This window comes from Neodiprion fabricii, chromosome 7, assembly GCF_021155785.1.
Source record: "Neodiprion fabricii isolate iyNeoFabr1 chromosome 7, iyNeoFabr1.1, whole genome shotgun sequence".
Taxonomy (NCBI): Eukaryota; Metazoa; Arthropoda; class Insecta; order Hymenoptera; family Diprionidae; genus Neodiprion; species Neodiprion fabricii.
The window spans coordinates 11248012-11273455 of record NC_060245.1 but is presented as its reverse complement, the minus strand read 5'-3'; the positions used below and the strand labels follow the sequence as shown (position 1 = coordinate 11273455).

The following is a 25444-nucleotide window of genomic DNA, read 5'->3' as shown; positions in this document are numbered from 1 at the left end:
TTATTTATTTTTGTGCCTATTGTATCATATGTCGAGTTCCTTGGAGTACAAGCGAGCGTAGAATCAGCCCTAGATATTACCGCACTTTTTCTTCATTGCTATTGGCAATTTCGTATTATTTTTGCCTGTTATTTATTTCTCTGTATTTTGTTAAATTAAGTTCTGTGAATTATTCTTTTGTATTGCGGTGTATTTTAGTGTGTTTCTTTATTTTGTAAACTCTTCGAAATTCTCTCACTCTCATAATTTTGTATTTTGTATTCTCTCAAAAGTTATGTTTAGGAATTCATTATTTAATTCCTCTAGTACGTAATAATTATAAATTATCGAATCTACCGTTTATGAATACTTCTACCGAAGGTTATCTAGTCGATCGTTTGCCGACTTGGTAAATTGTTACTGAATGTCAACCTCTCATACTGGTTGTAATTTATGGTAAATTTGTCGTATCATCTACCGAACTATCGTTTCGTTGTTTTCTACCGATCGCAGTAAAGTTCTCTCGTTCGAATTGACAGAATAATAATTTTCGTAGCGTCATTTGCAACTTGGGTAAGATCACGTCGCCCAGTGACGTGTAGTTTTAAGTCAACTCTTGCATTATATCGCATCTCCCGACCTACGTTCATTTTACTCTGTTAACTACCGTCTCTCGTTTTAAAGCTACCGTTTACTGCTATTCTACCGAAATTTTTGTGAACAACGATTATTTATTTTATTAACTACCGCTGTCGATACCATCTTATTTGCCTGTCTCAATCATGTCACCTCCTCGACAATATATGATCGACTGACCTGTTCATTTTCCTTTTGCCTGGAGTTTATTCTTTATTCTGTTATTTTCTTCAATTCTGGAATTACTGTTAGCTGCCTTGAATTCCGCCACTCCACCGGGATGTACGCGATCGTACCTGTGCCCAGCCAGCCATACAACGGGTTCTCTATTTATCTCTTTCGTACGGTTTTGTGTTAATTTTATTGATTTGCATTATTGTTTGAAAATCGACGCTAACGCGTCTGACGCCCAACGTAATTATTTTGTTATAGTTTGACATTGCGGATAAGTAGAGAATCGCGCCAAAGTGTCAACGGTAAGTTCTCATCCGAGGGTAACAGAATTTAGCGTTACAGTAAATAAAATAAATAAGATGTAAAAAATAAACTCAAAACCACAAAACTCATCTTTGACTTCAGCGACCCACACCTTCCACGCGGTTCGGTCGAACTACGAGCTATCAAATAGTGAACATGTATCCTGATGGAACGGTTGAAAAAAATTCATGTATCGTGTGAACTAGACGATCGTTTATATGTGCCTCTGTGGTTATATTACACTCGACGCGCAGAGAGTTGACTTTCAGTATAGCCACCGGTAATTGAGATTTATGAGTGATGTTGCTTGGTAGCCGCGTTGCTTTAAGTTCCAATAACTGTCCAATGCAATCCCGCGGTCTCAAGTCCATCGTTTGATTACACGGAATTTCAGCGCTCAACTCATTGTTGTTGGCTCACAGACTGAGGGTGATGTCTTGGGGCAGCGCTTAGAATGGTAAAGTTACAATGTCTTCAATTCCATAGCTTTCTGTAGGTATTGTGACGACTTTCCGATCAGCATTTGATCGTATTGTGTGAAATTTATTGCAGCCCTCTTCAATATTTGGCATCGAATTGAATGTGAGCAATTTAACGAGTCCGAGAACATGGTTTTTCGTTGATGACAACTCGATTGGGGGCAAATACTGCGCCTCCGGCACGGATGATGCACCCGACAACGTTAAAGTAAACGAATCAGCCTTGACTTACGCTTCGGTCACGCTTCGTCACCCCTGTAAAGTCGCCTGGTGAGGAATTTGAGGCGCAAGTGGCTGCAAATCACAGTATTATATTCCTGATATCTCTTATGATAATATTTTACGCTACCAACACCGAGATATTTCATTAGATCTTTGGGCGGTTGTAAATCGCCAAAACTATCAAAATAAATGACCTGATTGCCATTTTTCATGTATGCAACCCAATGTGTTCCTGGGCCAGTTTTATCATCAAGATTGATAATTGCAGATTCATGCTTTTTCGGCCCCGATTCCGGTGGATCATTTTGCATATTAACACCGCAAAAATGTAAAATTTTCATGTCTTTGGCGTATTTGCGTAGATCAACATCAGTGAGAGCTCAGTGTGGTAGCATTATTAGTTTTTTGTTGGTCGTAAGTACACCCCCATACCTATTCGGTAGGGTTTCTGGTACAATCCTTCACCCAAAGCAATCGCCTTTATTGTAGCGTTATGTCGTTTGACCTCATTTGACTGACGTTTGTTTGCATTGGCATTATTAATGGCTTCAGCTACGCCTGCAGCACCACCAGCTAGAGCTTCGGTGGCACTAAGACCGGCCAGAATTGGAATAAGGAGAGGGAGAATATCTCCGATTTTATAAGGTAGCGATATGATGCGAGGTACACGTATTCTGTTTGAAGCAAGTATTACCGTTGAACGAGCACCTGACAGCGCCGTCGCGGCAGCCTTATGACCAGCCTGCATTGTTTCTTTCTCAGCCCTAATGATCGATTTGAAGTTAATTGCCCTCTTTCTCTGTTTAGTCCTCAAACTCGTCGAACGGCGCTTGGCATCTATTTGCAGTTTTCCATTCGTACTTTTGGCACTAATTCCCGATCGCTTACCATTAAACCCATACCAATTTCGGATTTAGTCTTCATTGTGTTGGTGACACCCGAGGCTACGGCTTTTTCACTGATACTAGCGTCTTTAGCTATTACACGACTTCACGCCTTCTCGGCGAGCACTTTATTAGCTTGATTTCTCACTGCAATGTCAATTCGATTCTTTGAGTACGCAATATCGTGCTCTCTACATGCGGCATCCAACCGATTGATAGCAGGATCACCACGAGCTAACCTCTTCGACAAATTCGTACCGAGTCTGCAGTACTGATACCCGGCTCATGTAATTCAACGGGAAGATGATTGATGATTTTATTCAATAGACCTTCATCGCGCTTTATGCATGTGCATATCGCCATGCTCAAATACCAACTGACCACATTTCTATAAAAGAAATTAATTTATATGTAGACATCTTAGTATTTATCATCATGTTAATCGAGCACGATGAAATTTGAAGATCAGACAAATAAATTACCTGTCACGAATTTCGATGAAATGGTCCAACGTGCAAAAAAGACAACGAAACGCCACGGAAAATTACCACGAAATACAGTCAGAGCAGTTTTTTGTGGTCCATCGAATTGTGGTAAAACTAACGCTTTTCTTCCGCTTATCATCCACGCTGGTGGATTGAGATTCGAAAATATCTACGTCTATTCAAAATCACAGGTACAGTCAAAGTATCAATTTTTGCAAAAGTTATTACAACCGGTGCATGGTGTCGGTTATTATCCATTTGCCAAAAACGAGGAGGTCGTGAAACCTGAAGATGCACACCCTAATTCCATTATGATTTTCGATAATGTCACGTGCGAGAAGCAAGATAATATCAGAGCATGTTTCAGCATGGGAAGGCATCAGGATTTCAATATCTTTTATCTCAGGCAGACGTATGCGCGTATTCTAAAACATCTCGTGCATGACAATACAAACTTTTTGGTATTGTTTCGCCAGGATAAAATGAATATGACACATATTTACAACGATCACGTCAACACCCACATGACCTATCAGCAATTCAAAGACTTATGCTCAGCATGCTGGAATGATGGCAAATATAGTTTAGTTGTCATTAATGAAGACAGCGAAATCGATGGGGGGAGATACAGAAAGGGAAATTTTGATTGCTTTATAAGCATAAATTAGTGTATGTATTTGGACAGTTCCATTGCAACAATCAAAACGCCAACATGGAGAGCGGCAACATCCGTAAACATAGCGTTCTGTTGAATGAAATATTGAAAGCTAGCAATGTGATACGCCGGAAACATAAAATGATTAATTCAGACATGGACACCACGGAACAGGTATTGAGGGAAATGTTTAACCCTGTAGTAACACCATTGCAAAAATTGGTTGATACTTCGAAGCGACAGATTAAGTACGAAACCAAAACAGAAGAACCAGATATTACTATGAAAGAAGAAAACCTTGATGAGAACGACGATAATGATGATGATGATAGTGATATGGATGACATATGGATAAAACATTTACAGGAGATGATATTCCCACTACACGCACACCAATGAAGAAGACCGATAAGTCTGTGGCGCAGTATTTAGAAATGTTTGGTACAAAAAAACAAAATGATCTAAACACATATGGCTCTCGAAAGTTGGCGAAACGTATGATGATTGGCGATTCGCAAATCCATTTCGTTGAGGATCAGATACATGTGGGGGATAAAACCTATGAGAGAACACCAGAATTACTCGAATTATTGTTTAACAAATCACCTGATCCCGCCCTTGTGGACGATACAGACAAAAATAATTATAAAAAAAAATGTAACCATGGCAAATGCACATTGAAGACAATACAAGGCCGATAAAAGCATTCGTGTTGATGCGAAAAGTGTAAAGTAAAAAGTTTAATTGTGAAATTTGTCGGCTCACCACGAAAATCTGGTAAAGGTTTACCCAAATATAAGATTGCATGAAAGGATGGGCAAGAGATCGATTATGTCTACTGGGATAATCCAAATGAAATTGTGGATCATCTTCGACTGCTGTGGCATCACAGGCGGCTGACAATACCAATCACGCTAACGAAATCGTTGCAATCGTTGTAGACCTCAGAGTAGCCGGAATCGTTTATTAGCGATAGATGGACGAGAAAATTGTCATTCATAGATTAGTTGTTCAACAATACGCATCGATATATTTGGACGAGAATTGGTGCGTGGTCCGAGTAAAAAATTTGTGCGCGGCCCGCCAGGCAACTGATTCAAAATCATTCAGGACAGTCAATATCATGTAGACAATAGACGATTGTGTAACTTTACCGATCCGCAGCATGCAAACGATGCCGTTCCATTGAAAGGTCTGCACACTGTTTTACAAAATACCATTAAAGATCTTACGCGAACTTTTCAATCGAATTTTTCTGTGCTCTTGAATGATATCAATCAACTGCGTAAGAATGTCAAAGAGAATAGCAAGCTTATAAATATTGTGTTGGAGCAAGCTCGGAATTTTAACGGTCGACTGATACCGCAGGAAAGTAACTGATCACAACTTAGTCGCACGGCTTGATGAACGAAAATTGAGCCAGACTAAAAAAAAGTTCGAACAGAATCAGAACTGCCGGTTTGATCGCAAACCAGAAGGCAAGTACAGGTATTGAAGCATGAAGAGACGATAAACAATGAACTTCACAAACCCGCTCGACGAATACGCGGCGGTTTGTGATGTACGTGGACTGGACGAGACTTGGCAAGCTGATCTGGTTGATATGATTGTATACAGCTCACATAGTAAGAGATACAAATACCTGCTCACAATCAACGATATATTCTCCGAGTACGCTTGGACGATGCCGATGAAGTCCAAGAGTGGAAAATATGTAACTACCGCCATGAAATCCATACTGATACAAGAGCGCGTACCCAGACATCTATATGTTGATCGGGATAAAGAATTTTATGATAGCGAATAGTAGTGTATACATGACAGTTCTGAATCAAAGATGGCGGCGCTCCCCCCTAGCTCCGCCTTAGCCCCCCCCCCTCCCGAAAAATCCGCAGCGCTCCCCCATAGCTCCCCCTAGCCCCCCCGCCGCCACCAAATCCGCGGCGCTCCCCCCTAGCTCCCCCGCCCGCCAAATGCGCGGCGCTACCCCCGCCCCCGATCATTTTCGCGGTTTGCCGCAAGATGGCTATTTTCATAGGATTTGACACACACACACACACACACAATAATTCCTGTCGAGACTTGTTTGGCGCCGGAAAGCCGCACATAAATAGGATAGGGTAAAAACCCGCTAGATCTATTGGAAAAATTCCAGGAAATTGCTCTTTGAGATGGTGCCGACAATAAACTTTGTTGGTGGTGATGCACTTAAACCAATCTGGGGCAGTGGAAGTGGTCGCATACAAATTCCTGGCACAATATGCGTGTCGAGACTTGTCCAATAGAAAAATTGTAGTGGGGGTTGGTGGGTGGTATTGTGAACTGTTCTCGCTCGTAAAATAACCTCGAAACGCGATGGATCTAGCAAAAGTTAACCACGTCAGCCGCCTGGAGAATCTGCCAACCAAGAAGATGTCGGAACTTGAAATTGGGGGAGTGTATAACGTCATCGGGTTACGACTGGTCAAAACAAAATTCGGGGTACGTGTTCTGGCGACGATCGATGGAGAATACAACGTCTTCTCATCACCGAGAATCGTAAGAGTTCTACAAGAAGATTCCAGTCAGGTGACTGAAATGTGTAGCATGGCCAGGGAAAATCGTCTGCAAATGAAATACCTTGGTGGAGAATTTAACAAGCTTGAATTTTCATGAAGTTATCTGCCATAAATAAACTATGCGATCCCCCTCTACTTCTACAAAATTCATCCGGGAGTGGATAAAAGCGGGTGTGCTGGAGATGGAATAGTCAGTCTTCCACATACAATCCGTCAGTATATAATCGAGCGCAACATTCCCACTCCTCAACGTGGCGATGATCCTAGACGTGCAATATTTTATCGGTCATAACATGAAGTTTGTACCCAAGGAAGTCGCAGTCATAAATGTGAACGGGTCGGGTCTGGATTACAGCATTTTCAAGCCGCCCTATAATTTGGCAAGCTTACCACTTGAACGTAGAGCTACCAATGTATGGTTGACACACAATTACCACGGAATATCATGGAATGCGGGCGACAAATCTCACGAGGATGTTACGAATATTGTGAGAAAAATGGTTGGAAATGCGTGTTACGTATACGTCAAAGGGGTGGAGAAGAAGGCATGGCTGACGGGGATCGTCGATGGTACAACGAGGGTTATTAATATGGAAGATTTGCATATCATACCCCCTGCAATGGAAAAATTGAGGTACATGGAAGCGGCACCGTGGCATGACGTGAACCATGGATACTCTCCAGCAAATAACCTCCAGCAAGCAGCAGCGCCAGGCTCAATTTGGTATAATGACAACTCTGAACACATCCTGGCATACAATTGCGCCTTCGAAAATATGCAGCGACTAAGGAGTTGGTATTCCAAGGAGTGTACCAGCTCCCTCGAGAAATCCTTCCGTCTGTACAAAGAATTGGACGGTTTGAGGGGAATGATGTCCTAGGATATAGTTTTTTTACCAACAGAATTTATCCGCACGTTCGTATCAAACTCCATCAATAATGCGTGGGTTAAACTACCAGAGAATATGAAAATGGAATACGTCATCGCAAGTTTCCGCAGATGTAGCGCACATCACACACCAGGACCCGATGGCGATGTCGTGGATGGACCGAATCCTCTAATTAAAGACTGTCTAGGTTGCCATCGTGTGTATAGACAATATGGACAATATTCACCAAAATAACAATAGAATTTATTACAATATATGAAATTATATTCGGGTTTATATGTAGAATATTCAATAGAATTAATCTCAATTATGTCATAGCTTATACATAGAATTAAAAAAATTCACCATTCGATAAAATTATAATCTAGAAATAGGATACATTACAAATATATATCTTCATAACTTTCACCCATTCTCGTCATACAAAATGTAAATGTTTTGAATTTTTACTTGTGAAAAATATATAATCAATGATTATAAATTTAGCGTGGTTTATTCCTCGAAATAATCCATATAATCATTATCGTTATCCTGTTCACTAACATTATCAACATCATCGCTATTTTCGACATCTATAATTATTACGATAGTTTCATCGGCCCATTTTTCTACAATTATTGTATTGTATACTACCAGTTTTTAATTTGCCAATTTTTTTTTCGTTGCATACCCCACACCAATATGGTTGGGGATGTGCAGGCTCGGACTTGTTCGCTATGAAGAGTCGAGAAACCCAAAACTGTGTGTACACATATCAGCCGGTCAGGAGCGGGCAAGACAAGATTTTTCTTACACCAAACACTGTTAGCTACCTGCTTTTCATCGACCGATTTTTCCCACCACATGTCCCACGCTGCTCAACGACTCATAAAACCCAAAAACTACATGTGCACACACCATCCGGTGAAGGGTCGGCAAGACAAGATTTTTTATACCTGCACTTCGTTGACCGATTTCCATTGCATGCTCGTGAAACTGTACATTGCTACGTTGCTCACAGCATTTGCGCAGATTTTTATACTTAGGTGGGTATCCATCGTAGGCGGCGGTGGGTTCGTGGAGAGGGGGAGGGGGAAAGGGTGAAAACCTGTTCCAACACGCTTTTGGGCAAGATGCAGCTGCGGAACCGGGTGACTTCAAACGAGCAATAAACCGCAAAAATTTGAGGATGTTGGGACCGGGGACTGCGGACCCCGACGTCTTTGACGTCATTTTTTTACATGAATTTCATCATATCTGCAGAGCCGGGAGAGCAATAAAACCCAAAAATTTAGGGATGGCGGGTCGGATAAAGGGTGGGCCCAGTCATCTCTGACGTCATTTTTCCCTCCGAGATGCGCGGAACGCAGTGTGCACCGCATCTCTGACGTCATTTTTCCCTCCGCTATGCGCAAAACGCAGTGCGCACCGTTTTCAAATTCTTGTGATCTATCGGCCTATATACATATAAGCTCAACGCATCCGACGCAGACTCGTCAGTCTTACACGATACGTGCAAGTCAAAAAAGTTATACAAAGTTCAGCTTATATCAACGTCAGAGTCATGACAGTCAAAGCGTATATGGGACTTGCAGAGCAGATGGAGGAGACGTACAATTTGCTAAGAGAGCAACCACCCGGAGAAGAGAATGACGCAGTCATCAAACATTGGACTGATATTGGAATTGCGAATATCCAGGTTCTGCGCGATATTTCCATGCAACGAGGAACAACCGTTGGTGCGAAAATACGGATCTTACATATGATCACACTCCTGCAATCTTAGGTGACGAAGATCAAGCAGTTGCAGCAGTGCGTAGCAGTGACGGGCGAAAATATCGGTACTCCTGCGGGTGTACTATGGGACGACGTGGATAGTGCTTTTGCCAGCCGAATCAGAACGGAGGTTGTCACAAATCTCCGTCATAAAAATTTGGTCGCCTTTCTGGACAATGTGCAGCGCGTCGTCACCGAGAAGTTGGAGCTGGTACTGTGCGAGGAGGAAAATTTGAAGGTTAACCTCATATTATCGTGCTAATTCGAAAATGTCAAGCACAAAGAGATCTCCACCGAAGTTGAGAGTTTCAACACCTCCAACGTGGCGATTTTTCTCCCATCGAGCGATATAAATGGTTGGTTTATACGTGCACGGGGTGATCTGCAGTCAAAGGTGGAAGATTTCGAGCAATGCGATTCCGGCTGGAATATGATTGAGATCCTTAACATCGCTGTAAACATCAATCGCTACCAGCCTCTCGCCGCGGGGGCTTCAACATTCATCGAGCTGCCCTAAGACATTCAACGGAAGAGAGCGGTGGTAAACGTGAGGAACGAGGACAAAAGATGTCTTCTCTGGTCCGTCAGACCAGCCCTCCACCCGGTCAAGATCAACACCGCTAGGACTCACAACTATCGTTGGTATATTTCCGAGTTGGACTCTACAGGTATCAAATTCCCTGCTACTCTACATGACGTGAAAAAGCTTAAGAGATTGAACAATTTGCGCAACAATGTATATGGTATAGAATCTCAAACTTTTTTGCATCATGCAAAATCAAATGAAAGCGTCATCGTGCCAATTTATTTGAGTAAAAAATTGCATAGCGTAAAGATTGACACGATTCATCTTCTAATGGTTGAGAGTAATCCGGAAGACGATATGACTGGTGAGTTTGCACCGAGGTTCCACTTTGCTTGGATTGAAGATCTTTCCCGATTGGTGAGCAAACAATTGTCTGATCATGATGGCCAGCTGTTGTTATGTGACAATTGTTTGTGCCACTTTAGCGTGAAACATGCCTACGACAATCATCGACAAGATTATATTATGCTAAATAAAGTACGCATGGAATTTCCTAAGTGTAAATATTTAGTATTTTCCAATTTTCAAAACAAAGGCACCGTTCCATTTGTCGTATACGCCGATCTCGAATATATATTATTCCTTGAACCTGTAGATGAAGTTGAAACTCGCAAGACTTGTTAAATTCAAAAGCATATCCCGCACAGTGTAGCGTACTATGTACATTGCGCGTACGATGAGACTTTATCGGAGTTTCACGGTAAACGCGGTGTCGATTGCATGAATTGGTTCATGAAACAGCTTACGGATTTATTAATTCAAGTAGAGTCACGCATCAAAAACATAATTCCAATGAAGGCTCTCATCCAAGTGCAACGAAATCTTCACATGCGCGCGAAGAATTGTTATATTTGTGAAAAACCGTTCACCCCTGAGGAGAGAAAGTGTTACGATCACTGTCACTTCACGGGTAAATATCGTGGTCCTGCTCATAATCGGTGTAATTTGAATTCCAGAGAGTCGCACACAATTCCTATAGTTTTCCACAATTTGTCTGGTTACGATTCTCACTTTTCAATAAAATCCCTCGCGTCAAATTTTCCCGGTAAAATTACACTGCTACCCATAAATGAGGAAAAATATATATCCTTTACGAAAAGCGTCGATGGAACAATGATGCACTTGAGATTCATCGATTCGTTTCGATTTATGGCTAGCAGCATCGATAAACTTTCCACACATTTGATCGATATCGATAAACGCATAACACGCAAATTTTATAATAACCCGACTCAGTTCAGTTTGATGACCCGCAAAGGAGTTTTTCCCTATGAATACGTCGATTGTTGGGGGAAACTCGATGAACCGCGATTACCTGCAAAGAAGCATTTCTACTCGCACCTCTGCGATGCAAATATTTGAGACACCGATTACGAGCACGCGAAAACTGTTTGGAAGGAATTCCATTTAGAATCATTGGGGGACTATTCAGATTCATATTTGAAGACCGATGCTCTTTTACTTGCCGATATTTTCGAGAATTTCCGCGCTAGCTGCTTCAAAACATACGATTTAGATCCGTTGCACTACTACACTGCACCGGGACTTGCTTTTGACGCGATGCTCAAGCATACTTACGTAAATTTGCAACTTTTAGACACCCCTGAAATGGTGTTATTTATTGAAAGAGCCATTCGAGGCGGCGTAGCACAATGTTTTAATCGACACGCTCGGGCCAATGATAGATTCATGGGAACAGAGTTTGATCCAAACAAAGCGGAATCGTATCTCACGCATTTTGACGTAAATAACCTGTACGGTGCAGCTATGAGCGTGCATTTACCAATCGGTTCGTTCAAGTGGGAGTATCAGCAGATCGATATAACAAGCCATCCGGACGATTCGCCGATCGGTTACTTTCTGGAGGTGGATTTGGACTACCCTGTAGAACTCCACGAGGATCACAAAGACTTACCTCTCTGTCCCGAACATTTTACTCCTCCAGGTAGTAAAAATGCCAAACTCGCGACCACCCTTCACCCCAAAACGAAGCATATATTGCAGTGTAGAAATTTGAAACAGTGTCTGAGTTTAGGATCAAAAGTAACGAAAGTGCACAGAGATTTGAAGTTTGCACAATCTCCATGGCTCGAGCCTTACATCACGCTCGATACAGACATGCTTAAGCGGTCTAGGAATGAATTTGAGAAAAACTTTTACAAACTCATGAATAACGCGGTGTTCGGCAAGACTATGGAGAATGTGCGAAATCATAAAGATGTTGAATTGATCACAAAATGGGAGGGAAAAAGTGGTGCGAGAACGCTTATTGCCCGAGCAAACTTTCACAGCTGCACCGTATTTGGCACTAATATCGTTATCATTGAAATGAATCGTGTCAAAGTTCACTTCGCCAAACCTATCTACGTCGGCGCATCAGTTCTATATCTGTCAAAAATCTTTCTCTACGATTTCCACTATAATCATATTAAAACCAACTTCTCGAATAAACAAGCTAAATTGATGTATACCGACACAGACAGCCTTATTCATCAATTCAATGTGCCTAATACCTACGATATCATCAAACATAATGTAGATACAATGTTTGATACCTCTAACTATCCGCCCGACAATGTGTATGGTATTTCCCTTGAAAACAAAACACAACTAGGGGTATTGAAGGATGAAAATAATGGTAAAATAATGACAGAGTTTGTGGGACTGCGAGCAAAGCTGTACACATTTACTACGATGGGTGAGGGTGGGAAAAAATATGACAGTGGCGTGAAAGTGAGTGAGCGCGCCGAGGGTGTAAGAAATTCATTGATAAATAGCATGACGTTTGATGATTATAAGCGCTGTCTGACAGCTCACCAAGAGTTGACTCTTCCACGGTGTTTAATACGCAGCAAAAAACATAAAGAAAGCACGATTGTACAGAAAAAATTGGCTCTGAGTCAGCAGGATGACAAGCGGCAATTGATACCTAGACAGACCGACAACGTACCTTGGGGGTTTTCCCAGCCCCCCAATAGCTATAGGATGAACTGTAGACATAGAATTGATGTAAATATTTGATGTTTGACGCCTGGAACCATCTACCATCGGGCGGAAACGTTTCACAATCAATACGATATTTGATGGATTTGAAGTTTCAAAATGCGAATTCATATACTCCACAATTGTTTATTTACTCATTACCAATATATCAAGCAATTATTCATATTTATTCGTTTACCACGAGAAAAGTTTTCAGCAATTGAAAAAAAATTTCGGAAAACGAAAAAAAGTTTTCGGAAAATGAAAAAAGTTTTCAGAAAACGAAAAAAAGTTTTCGGAAAATGAAAAAAAGTTCTCCAAAAAATAAAATGTGTATTAATCGTATGGCAAAATTGCAAATTGTCATTATTATTATCATTATTATCATCACCATCATCATCATCATCATCATCATCATCATCATCATCATCATCATCATCATCATCATTATCATCATCATCATCATCATCATCATTTTTTTTTTTTTTTTTTCGAGGAGTTGCGGAATCCAAGTTACGGATTCGCGCCAGTCATACAGGCTGGCGCAGATGTAGGACTCCAGGGTGGCCTACCCACTAAACCGCCACCTCCTGTGCAACGCTCCCAGCCAGGAACTATGGTAATATTACTTCTAGCTGGGAGCTCTGTCGGTGTGTGTCTGTCCGTCCGGCCGTCCCGTGCAGGCAGTCCGTCAGTTACGTTACGTCAGGCAGCCGTCCGCGTTCTTACGTCGTGTAATTGTCTCAGTCTCTGTCGCAGTTCTGTCCAGCGGTCACATTCAAAGAACGTGTATTCCGCGTCGTCTCGTTCGTGTCCGCAGTACGTACAGTTGGGCGACCGTACTCGGTTTAAGTTGTGTAGGTACCGTCTAAAATAACCGTGGCCCGTCAGAAGCTGGGTGACGTAAAAATTCACATCCCCAAACCCCCTCTGGATCTACGGTCTCAGGTCCTCAATGAGTCGTCTCGTCCAGTTTTCCGTTGTTTCTTCCGTCCACCGTTCCTGCCACTTCTGTATCGTCGCGTCTCTTTCCGTCGTTGCCGCGTCCCATCGGGTCACGTCCGCGTCTCTTCCGTAGACCCTCTTGCGCTCGAACGCAAGAAGGTCCATGGGAATCACGCCTGCCACCACCAGAACGGCCTGTGCTGAGACCGTCCGATAGGAACAAGCGATCCTCAACGTGCTTCGTCTCTGTACCGTCGTCATTGCGTGACAGTACTTCTCAGTCTTCAGGGAGTCTGCCCAGATCTCCGCACCGTAGAGGAGGATCGAGTTCACCGTCGACATCAAAAGTCTCCGTTTCCCTGGTCTTGGTCCGTTCGTGTTTGCCATCAGGCAACTAAGGGATGCTATCCTTTCAGCCGCCTTCTGAGCCGTTCGTCGTATGTGAGGCCAGAAGGTCATCTTCGTATCCAGGGTCACCCCAGGTACTTGACTTCCCCTCTGGTCTCGATCTCGTCCGTTCCGACCGTCATGCGTAATGTAGTCATTATTCGTCTCCCCGTAAGAAGCACCAGTTCTGTCTTTTCCGTCGCAAGTTGCAGTCCGTGGTCAGTCATCCACCGTCCGACTCGTCTCATTGTCTGGTTCAGTGCGTATTGTGCCAGATCTAGGGTTCGCTCGACTATCACTGCCGCCACGTCGTGAGCGTAAGCGACCAGGCGAACGCCGAGTGGGAGCTCCAGTCTGAGCGGGCTGTCATACATCGCGTTCCAAAAGTCAGGTCCTAGTATGGAACCTTGAGCAACCCCCGCGGTGATCTGTCGCGTCACTTGGCCTTCGGTCGTTTCGTACGTCAGTCGTCTGTTCCGAAGGTAGTCTTCAACAACCCGGAGCAAGTAAGGCGGGACCCTAAAGTCGCCTCTCAGCGACCCTAGGATATCCACCCACCTGGCCGAGTTGAAGGCGTTCTTAACGTCAAGTGTCACCAGCAGCGCGACGGGTCGCGCAGCATGGCAATGTCTGTCTGTCGACCGAAAGAAGTCAACCACCTCTTGGATCGCTCTGATCGTTGATCGACCCCTCCGGAAGCTGAACTGCTGGTCAGAGAGGCCCCTGCCGTCCTGTATAACGTCCGTAAGTCGTGGTCGCAGAAGCTATTTGTACAGTTTCCCTGTCGTGTCCAGTAAGCTCAGCGGCCGGTAGGCCGACGGCGTGCTGGGGTCACCCTTACCCTTTGGGATAAGGACCAACCTCGCTACCTTCCACCGGTCGCAGAATGTCCCTGTCGTAAGGCACGTGTTGTAGAGGTCGAAAAGTATCTCCGGCCTCAGGCTCGCCATCGGCCGAAGACCCTCCGCCGGTACCCCGTCCGGTCCTGGCGCCTTACCCCTCTTCATTGCTTTGGTCGCTCCGACGAGCTCCTCGGCGGGGAAGACGAGGGGCGCCGCCGTCTCGACGTCGTTTGTCGCGTCCGTACGCGTCGGGTGCGTCGGGAACAGTCCGTCGACGATCCGTCGTGCGGTTTCAGCATCCTTGAGTTCTGGCGGGATCCGGGCCCCCAGCCTACCGGTCACAATCTTGTAACCGGCACCCCAGGGGTCGCGGTCCACCTCCTCGCAGAGCTTCTTCCGGCATCGCGTCTTGCTGTCTCTGATGGCGTACGTCAGTCGTTTCCGTTCAGTCTTGTACTCGGCCCTAAGGGTTTCCGTCTCGGATCTCCCTCCAGCCCCCGTAACCCGTCGTCGTTTTGCCAGGCAACTCTTCCGCAGCTCGGCAATCTCGTCTGTCCACCAGTATTGTGGTGGTTTGTTACGTCCGTACTGTCGTTTCGGCATTGTGCTGTCGCACAGCCGCGTCGTCAGTTTGGCCGTCTCGTCCGCTAGTCTTTCCGCCCTTTGCCGGCCAGTCAGCTCTGGGGGGACGTCGGTAATTGGGGCCGGCGCTGCCGCCAGCTCCGCCGAGAACTTCAGTACGTCGAGTTTGTCTACGTTCTACCGCGGGGGGTGCTGGGTCCTCGTCCGTGTCGTCCTTGTCTCTCCTGCCACTTCGAAGGCGATGTACTGATGGTCGCTGGCCGTGTAGCCCTCGAGCACCCGCCACCGCCCTATCCGTGTCAGAGTTCTGTCCGTCGTCATCGTTACGTCCGGGATGGAGTCTCCAAATCCCGGCCGTCTGTACGTTGGTACGTCTCCTGTGTTTGCCACCACTAGGTCGAGCCTTGCGGCCATCTCCAGCAGCAGCCGTCCGCGTCTGTTCGTCACCGTCGTGCCCCACTCGACCGCCCTCGCGTTGAGGTCCTCCACGACCACGAGGTCCCCGGGCAGGTCCCTGAGTCCGTCCTCGAGGAGCGCAACCCTCGCCCGAAACTCCGCCGCGCCGCAGTTTGGGGTCAGGTAGACGCTGACGTAAGTGACAGCGCCCACCCTAGCCCAGACGTAGTCGTCCCCGACGCCACGAGCGGTTATCCGGGCTCGGGCAGCGCCCCTCACCCAGATAGCCGCTGTCTTGGTCTCGTTCGTAATCCAATCCTGCGTTTGTCGCACCCTGTACGGCTCGCACAGGATCAGAATGTCGGCGTCGTGTTCGTCTGCTATTTGTGGTAGTAGCATGTCTGCTGTCCTACTGCGGTTCAGGTTGCCCTGAACTATTCTGTCCGTCTTCCGGCCTGCTTCTCGCACTCCTCCAGCGCAACCCGGTACACCGCGCACCTCCCGGAACCCGCGAGATGCGCCGCATCGCCGTGTCCCGCCTCGGTGCACAGTGGGCAGGCCGGTCTGTTCTTATAGTCCGTGGCGTAATGTCCTGTCTCGCCACATTTCCTGTAGCACTTCGTCCGGTCTGTATGTTTACATTTTACATTTTGCCTTCGTGTGCCCGTATCCCAGGCACCTATAGCATTTCGTCACCGTCAGTCGTGGTCGGACGCGGCAAGCTACCCATCCAATCCCGATCCGTCCCCGGCCGAGCAGCGCTCTGGCTTCCTGCGACTCGAGGACGCATACGGCCATAAACTGCTCCGCCCGGTTCGGGCCGAAGATGTGGACCCCAAAGTCCGCGTCTCGTTCCGTCTCTCGTCGCAGTGCCTGTATTACGTCGTTTCTGGTCCTGACACACTCAAGATCCATGATCTCCAGTTGCACCCTGAAGGCCCCGGTCCTGACGTTGCCTGCGTCGCCGACTGCGTCCTGCAGGACGCGTCGGAAGTCGTCCTGTCCGTTGGCGTCTGTCTCTATCTTCAGAAGACACAGACCATTCTTCGTCATTCTGAAAGTCGTCACTTTAACGTGACTCTTCGCAGGGTCGACCGTGGTCCGTATCTTCCTCACGATGTCGGAGTACATCGTGTCGTTTCCGGGTTTAACGAGCACCGCCGTCCCCCAGTGTTTGGGAGCCGCTCTGCGCCCCTCAGCCCCGGACGTCGTGTCCGTTGTCGCGTTCGTCCCGTCCGTCCGCGTCTTCCGTTTCTTTTTTTTTTTTTTGTCCTCGTCACTGTCTGCCAGTCAGCGACCGGTTCCGCAACCGTTGCCCTATTCTGAGAGGATTCCGGAGTGGTTCCAGTCGCCTCCCGTTTCCGTTTCGTCCGCGGAGTGTTTTGTGTCCGTTGTTCAGTCTCAACGTCCGTCTCCGTCGTCTCGTTGTCCGTCTTGTGGTCCTTCGTGGCTGCTTAAGCGCGCCTGTTGAGCGCAACGTCGGCAGCCTCGAGGATGGTCTTGATGCCCAATTTAACGGACATATTAATGTTTTTTTGTATAGCCGCTGCCTCGGCCATCCTCGTCGCCGTGCTGTTGATCAGTAACAATAGGTCCGTCAGGTCGATATCGTCCGTGATTCGTGTCTTCGTGCCGATCGTGGATACAGCGGAAGCGCAACTCGCTCCGCTGCCCGTGATCGACACGCTGTCCGTCCTGTCTCGTCGTTGGTGTCCCAGTGTCGTCCTGTCCGCTGTTCCAGTTATCGTGTCCGCTGTCTTCGTTGCCGTCGTTGTCACCTGGTTTTTGCACAATTTGCGGCCCTCAGAATCCGTGCCGCTGCCATGGGCCACCGGGGTTTTCACCCGATCGGAACCCAGGGTGGATTTCCCCTGTGCTGGGGCCACCACCTGAGGTATAACGTTGTTATTCTTGTGCATCTCCATAAACGTTTCTACGTGCTATAGTCCGGGAGTTAACGACAGATTTCATTGCACCATTTCCGCAAGCTTCATTTTATTTTGTATGAGTTATATTTGTAACGTATATTATCAATCTGAACGTCTGCCAGCGCACCCCCGCGACAGGGGGTTACAGGAGGGTTACAATTGCAGCAAAAGATCGACAAAAAAAATTTATAGCCGCATACGCGAAACTGATTTTACGTACCAGTTGAAACATAAGAAGCTTAGAAATTTCCGTCTGCCACCTAAATTCCGCAACAAAATTCGTCTGCCACCCACGCAAGTAGGCGCAAAAAAATAGTAAAAAAATTTATGCCCGCAAGGATGAAATTGTTTGAAATGCTTCTTTTTATATCAGCAAACACAAAAATAATAGTCTGCCACTAATAAGATACCGCGAAGGTCGTCTGCCAAGCGTATGAAGTTGCGTTCGGCATGCAGCACGCTACGACGCTGCATTTTTATCGACCTGAAAGACGATCGCTGTTATAAATTGTTCAACTGCTATCATGAAGTTGTTTTTTTATATTATACATTTGTTTAATATAATTAATTTAATAAATTCTCGTGGATAGTTACGCTAGATCTTTTCTGTGAAAATGGAGGCTTAAATATAGTGATGAAATTCGCAAAAATGTTTAACATTATAAACTAAGCAATATAAATCTCTTCTATTACACCTCTCTACTCATGTCTGGGCAAGCTCGTTGGCCGTGAAACAAATAGTTCCGTAGGCGAAAGGTGGCGAATGGTTATAAAATTACGGCTGTTAAACAAGATCAGCATCATTATACGTGTACATAATAAATATAGATTCTTGTACATAATAAAATAAAAATCAATAAATAATTATCTCCGAATGTCTTTGTAAAACAGTAATATCTAATTTTCATCTTGAAGCATTTTATCAAATCAATATATTTTTAATTTTTAAACTAAAAGGTCTCTACCAGACTTTAAATTAATTCACTGAACAAACATTTGTACACATATAACATAAAAAAATAACAACTTTATGATAGCCGATCAATAATTTATAATAATGATCGTCTTTCAGGCCGATAAAGATACAGCGTCGTGAATAATAAATTTTCTCGGGAACTTGGACAGAATTGATCAGATTCAATTTATCAAAATTTGCAACGTTTCGTTGGTTTTATTTATTTTCCAACTTCATCAGGCAAGCTGTAACAGATGTACATAAACTTTAAAATTAAGTTGCATAAAACAATAGACATGATACATGTAAGTTACAAATTCAGAAATAATAAACTAAACAAAATTGCAAAATATTTACTTTTGAGGTTAAATCGTCGTTAAAATCCTCTGGTCCATAACATCCAGTCAAAATTATGTTTAAATAAGACTAGACAGATATATACATTTTTGTTTTTTTGATAAAATTATAAACTCATTGTGCCAATAAATTAATTTGAATAAAATAAAATGGACAAATATGATGGTGGACAAATACACATGTCAAACGTAGTGACTCTTAAATCACAGACTGTACTGCTCTCACACAGTATGATAGTACGTGTGGAGGTCGCATTATCTGTATTGTCAACATGACTCTGTTGTCCATGACTAGTACTGTTTATATTGTGCGCGAAAGTTCAACCTCTAAGTAAAATAAAAATATTTACTATGACTTCACTAAATCCTTGACCTCATTTATCAGGTCACTGTAAATTGTACTAAGATTTTGCGTGTCGGATCTAAAATTGACACAATTCATCGCCTTAATAAAAATCATTTCACTTAGGTTTCTCTTTATGTAATTTTTCTCCAGATCTAAAATCTCCACATCATCGAACTGAAAGTTATGACCATCTTCAACAAAGTGATGTTCCGCTAATGCTGTTTTGTTGTTTTTTGTGAACTTCTCAGGTCTGCAGTCAAGTTTGTGTTGTCTCACTCTGGCTTTTAATTTTTGCCTGGTTTGTCCAACGTACCATTTCCCACACGAGCACGGAATCCTGTATACTAGGCCAGATCTATCTTCTTTCTTCACTTTGTCTTTTGGCCGGGAAAATAGATCCTTAACCTTGAATACATTATAGAATACCAACTTGCAGTTGGTGTGCCTGAATAAAGATCCCAGTCTTGGTGACAAGCCTTTTATGTAGGGAAATCTGCTAAACGACCAATTCTTGTTGACATTGTTGCTCCTGATGTTGTTTTTAATCCTCTCGGACACAATTTTCTCACACTTGCTGATGACCTTGTTTGGATAATTGTTAGATGACAGTAATTTTCTAACCATGCGAATACTTTCCTTGGTCTTGTTCACATGACTCAAGCGCATGGCTCTGTTCAAAAACCCTTTTGCAACCCCCAATTTCTGGCTCAATGGATGATTGGAATTAAAATTCAAAATTCTTCCTGAGCTGTACGGTTTCTTGAACCAAGAAGTTATAAGATCACCATCTTCTGATCTTTCTATTAGTATGTCCAAAAAAGGCAACTTCCCGTTATTCTCAACTTCCAAGGTAAACTGGATGTCCTTGTCAACACTATTAAACACATCTAAGATGATGTCTACTTTATCCTTTGGAACTACTGCGAAGAGATCATCAACATACGACTTAATAATTGGAATTTCAAAGTCAAGGTGAGTCAACGCCATTGAAACAACATAATCTACTGCAATGATGGCAATTGAAGGACTTGCTGGACTCCCCATCGCACATCCTTCCTTCTGAAGGTAAAAATTGCCATCAAACACGAAATATCCCGAGTCGTAACAAAAATCAATAAGCTCTAGTAGAGTAGTCTGGTCCAATTGCACAAATTTCTGGATTTCATCCCACCGCTCAATGATGATTTTCCTTATTAAACTGTTATGAACATTGGTAAAAAGAGATACTACGTCCAGTGATATTAAAACATGGTCTTCGTTTGCCTTTTTCAGTTTGATTTGGTCTACAAAATGAAATGAGTCTGTCACATTATATTTCAGACTCATTACGAACGGTAGCAGACTCTTGTGAACAAAATTGGCGATCTCATAACCTGGTGATCCTATGCTACTGACCACTGGTCTAAGTTTACACCCAGGTTTGTGGGTTTTTCTTAAGCCATAAATTCTTGGTGCCAATGCACTGTAAGTTCGCATTAGCTTACCTTGGATGTTGTCAAGGATACCAATATCTACAAGCTTCTTTATTAAGCGGTTGCTTATGTTTTGTAGCTTTGACGTAGGATCTCTTTTGATCTTTTCATATGTTTTACGGTCGCCAACCAACTTATTCATTTCTGTGAGGTATTCTTCTTTGTACATGACCACTGTTGAATTACCTTTATCTGAGCGCATTACTAAGAGATCTTCATGTTGTTTAAAGAAATTTCTTGTGACTTTGATATTTTTAACTAGGTTGAAGTTTTTCTTGTGATTGCTGTTACTTCTACGCTGATATTTAATGTGATTTGTCACAATGTTTACACCTCTTGCTCTCAGATTATTTTTCACTTCCGTCAAACCCTCGTTGGATAACTCGTCATCTTTCACTTTGTCGATACATCCCTCCAGATCCTTAATAATTGTAACGACCGGTTGATTGATATTCGTTGTTGGTAGTCCATAGTTAAAATCTAACTCTAAGATCTTCTGGACTTCTGATGGTAAAACTGTATCAGTGAAATTATAAATTCTGTTTCCAACTTTTTGTTCTACATTGTCCGTCATCTTGTCTTGTAGCTTCCCAAACTTTTTGATGTTTTGTTTTTTTATTTTCTTAAAATTGCTCTCGTAGTAATTATGGAGCTTGTTCAAAGTTTGCATCCATAAAACTAATGGAAAACGGGACTCCACGTTTCTTTTGAGGTTATCTATCGTACGTAGTAAATTGTCAATCTTCCACAAGGTAATCTTGATTTCTAGATTTAGTAGCTTGGTTCTAGTACTCAACAATACGTGACTAACTTCTCTTCCAAACGGGTGATCATCTAAACAGACGGTGTAAATGTAGTCCACCTTATTAAAAATATGTAGAGGAATTAAGTTGTTGGCTCGACATCTGAGTAAGAAATTCCGTCTATTCCTCATGTTGGCTAGTTTCTTATGGCAACGGGTTAAATCTTTAACCATCTTACATGTACTTATATCGAAATCTTGTCTTATGCGTCTGAAAAAACCTCCCAGTTTTCTAAAATCCAAATCTTGGTTCTCATCCATGTTGAATGTAATGAATAATAAATTTTCTCGGGAACTTGGACAGAATTGATCAGATTCAATTTATCAAAATTTGCAACGTTTCGTTGGTTTTATTTATTTTCCAACTTCATCAGGCAAGCTGTAACAGATGTACATAAACTTTAAAATTAAGTTGCATAAAACAATAGACATGATACATGTAAGTTACAAATTCAGAAATAATAAACTAAACAAAATTGCAAAATATTTACTTTTGAGGTTAAATCGTCGTTAAAATCCTCTGGTCCATAACATCCAGTCAAAATTATGTTTAAATAAGACTTTATTTTATTCAAATTAATTTATTGGCACAATGAGTTTATAATTTTATCAAAAAAACAAAAATGTATATATCTGTCTAGTCTTATTTAAACATAATTTTGACTGGATGTTATGGACCAGAGGATTTTAACGACGATTTAACCTCAAAAGTAAATATTTTGCAATTTTGTTTAGTTTATTATTTCTGAATTTGTAACTTACATGTATCATGTCTATTGTTTTATGCAACTTAATTTTAAAGTTTATGTACATCTGTTACAGCTTGCCTGATGAAGTTGGAAAATAAATAAAACCAACGAAACGTTGCAAATTTTGATAAATTGAATCTGATCAATTCTGTCCAAGTTCCCGAGAAAATTTATTATTCATTACATTCAACATGGATGAGAACCAAGATTTGGATTTTAGAAAACTGGGAGGTTTTTTCAGACGCATAAGACAAGATTTCGATATAAGTACATGTAAGATGGTTAAAGATTTAACCCGTTGCCATAAGAAACTAGCCAACATGAGGAATAGACGGAATTTCTTACTCAGATGTCGAGCCAACAACTTAATTCCTCTACATATTTTTAATAAGGTGGACTACATTTACACCGTCTGTTTAGATGATCACCCGTTTGGAAGAGAAGTTAGTCACGTATTGTTGAGTACTAGAACCAAGCTACTAAATCTAGAAATCAAGATTACCTTGTGGAAGATTGACAATTTACTACGTACGATAGATAACCTCAAAAGAAACGTGGAGTCCCGTTTTCCATTAGTTTTATGGATGCAAACTTTGAACAAGCTCCATAATTACTACGAGAGCAATTTTAAGAAAATAAAAAAACAAAACATCAAAAAGTTTGGGAAGCTACAAGACAAGATGACGGACAATGTAGAACAAAAAGTTGGAAACAGAATTTATAATTTCACTGATACAGTTTTACCATCAGAAGTCCAGAAGATCTTAGAGTTAGATTTTAACTATGGACTACCAACAACGAATATCAATCAACCGGTCGTTACAATTATTAAGGATCTGGAGGGATGTATCGACAAAGTGAAAGATGACGAGTTATCCAACGAGGGTTTGACGGAAGTGAAAAATAATCTGAGAGCAAGAGGTGTAAACATTGTGACAAATCACATTAAATATCAGCGTAGAAGTAACAGCAATCACAAGAAAAACTTCAACCTAGTTAAAAATATCAAAGTCACAAGAAATTTCTTTAAACAACATGAAGATCTCTTAGTAATGCGCTCAGATAAAGGTAATTCAACAGTGGTCATGTACAAAGAAGAATACCTCACAGAAATGAATAAGTTGGTTGGCGACCGTAAAACATATGAAAAGATCAAAAGAGATCCTACGTCAAAGCTACAAAACATAAGCAACCGCTTAATAAAGAAGCTTGTAGATATTGGTATCCTTGACAACATCCAAGGTAAGCTAATGCGAACTTACAGTGCATTGGCACCAAGAATTTATGGCTTAAGAAAAACCCACAAACCTGGGTGTAAACTTAGACCAGTGGTCAGTAGCATAGGATCACCAGGTTATGAGATCGCCAATTTTGTTCACAAGAGTCTGCTACCGTTCGTAATGAGTCTGAAATATAATGTGACAGACTCATTTCATTTTGTAGACCAAATCAAACTGAAAAAGGCAAACGAAGACCATGTTTTAATATCACTGGACGTAGTATCTCTTTTTACCAATGTTCATAACAGTTTAATAAGGAAAATCATCATTGAGCGGTGGGATGAAATCCAGAAATTTGTGCAATTGGACCAGACTACTCTACTAGAGCTTATTGATTTTTGTTACGACTCGGGATATTTCGTGTTTGATGGCAATTTTTACCTTCAGAAGGAAGGATGTGCGATGGGGAGTCCAGCAAGTCCTTCAATTGCCATCATTGCAGTAGATTATGTTGTTTCAATGGCGTTGACTCACCTTGACTTTGAAATTCCAATTATTAAGTCGTATGTTGATGATCTCTTCGCAGTAGTTCCAAAGGATAAAGTAGACATCATCTTAGATGTGTTTAATAGTGTTGACAAGGACATCCAGTTTACCTTGGAAGTTGAGAATAACGGGAAGTTGCCTTTTTTGGACATACTAATAGAAAGATCAGAAGATGGTGATCTTATAACTTCTTGGTTCAAGAAACCGTACAGCTCAGGAAGAATTTTGAATTTTAATTCCAATCATCCATTGAGCCAGAAATTGGGGGTTGCAAAAGGGTTTTTGAACAGAGCCATGCGCTTGAGTCATGTGAACAAGACCAAGGAAAGTATTCGCATGGTTAGAAAATTACTGTCATCTAACAATTATCCAAACAAGGTCATCAGCAAGTGTGAGAAAATTGTGTCCGAGAGGATTAAAAACAACATCAGGAGCAACAATGTCAACAAGAATTGGTCGTTTAGCAGATTTCCCTACATAAAAGGCTTGTCACCAAGACTGGGATCTTTATTCAGGCACACCAACTGCAAGTTGGTATTCTATAATGTATTCAAGGTTAAGGATCTATTTTCCCGGCCAAAAGACAAAGTGAAGAAAGAAGATAGATCTGGCCTAGTATACAGGATTCCGTGCTCGTGTGGGAAATGGTACGTTGGACAAACCAGGCAAAAATTAAAAGCCAGAGTGAGACAACACAAACTTGACTGCAGACCTAAGAAGTTCACAAAAAACAACAAAACAGCATTAGCGGAACATCACTTTGTTGAAGATGGTCATAACTTTCAGTTCGATGATGTGGAGATTTTAGATCTGGAGAAAAATTACATAAAGAGAAACCTAAGTGAAATGATTTTTATTAAGGCGATGAATTGTGTCAATTTTAGATCCGACACGCAAAATCTTAGTACAATTTACAGTGACCTGATAAATGAGGTCAAGGATTTAGTGAAGTCATAGTAAATATTTTTATTTTACTTAGAGGTTGAACTTTCGCGCACAATATAAACAGTACTAGTCATGGACAACAGAGTCATGTTGACAATACAGATAATGCGACCTCCACACGTACTATCACACTGTGTGAGAGCAGTACAGTCTGTGATTTAAGAGTCACTACGTTTGACATGTGTATTTGTCCACCATCATATTTGTCCATTTTATTTTATTCAAATTAATTTATTGGCACAATGAGTTTATAATTTTATCAAAAAAACAAAAATGTATATATCTGTCTAGTCTTATTTAAACATAATTTTGACTGGATGTTATGGACCAGAGGATTTTAACGACGATTTAACCTCAAAAGTAAATATTTTGCAATTTTGTTTAG

The 25444-nt window shown here is 42.4% G+C and overlaps 3 protein-coding genes across 3 annotated transcripts in view; 1 reads left to right on the top strand and 2 right to left on the bottom strand.

The window, feature by feature from the left end:
• LOC124186843 (regulating synaptic membrane exocytosis protein 1) overlaps positions 1-25444 on the bottom strand; it is a 1552625-nt gene that overhangs the window by 1250269 nt on the left and 276912 nt on the right. The window lies entirely within an intron of this gene.
• On the bottom strand, positions 19329-21860 carry LOC124187023. Its single transcript, XM_046579267.1, has one exon. The coding sequence runs from the start codon at positions 21858-21860 to the stop codon at positions 19329-19331; it is 2532 nt and encodes an 843-aa protein (XP_046435223.1).
• LOC124187022 lies at positions 23029-25071 on the top strand. Its single transcript, XM_046579266.1, has one exon. It carries the CDS (start codon positions 23029-23031, stop codon positions 25069-25071), a length of 2043 nt encoding a protein of 680 aa, XP_046435222.1.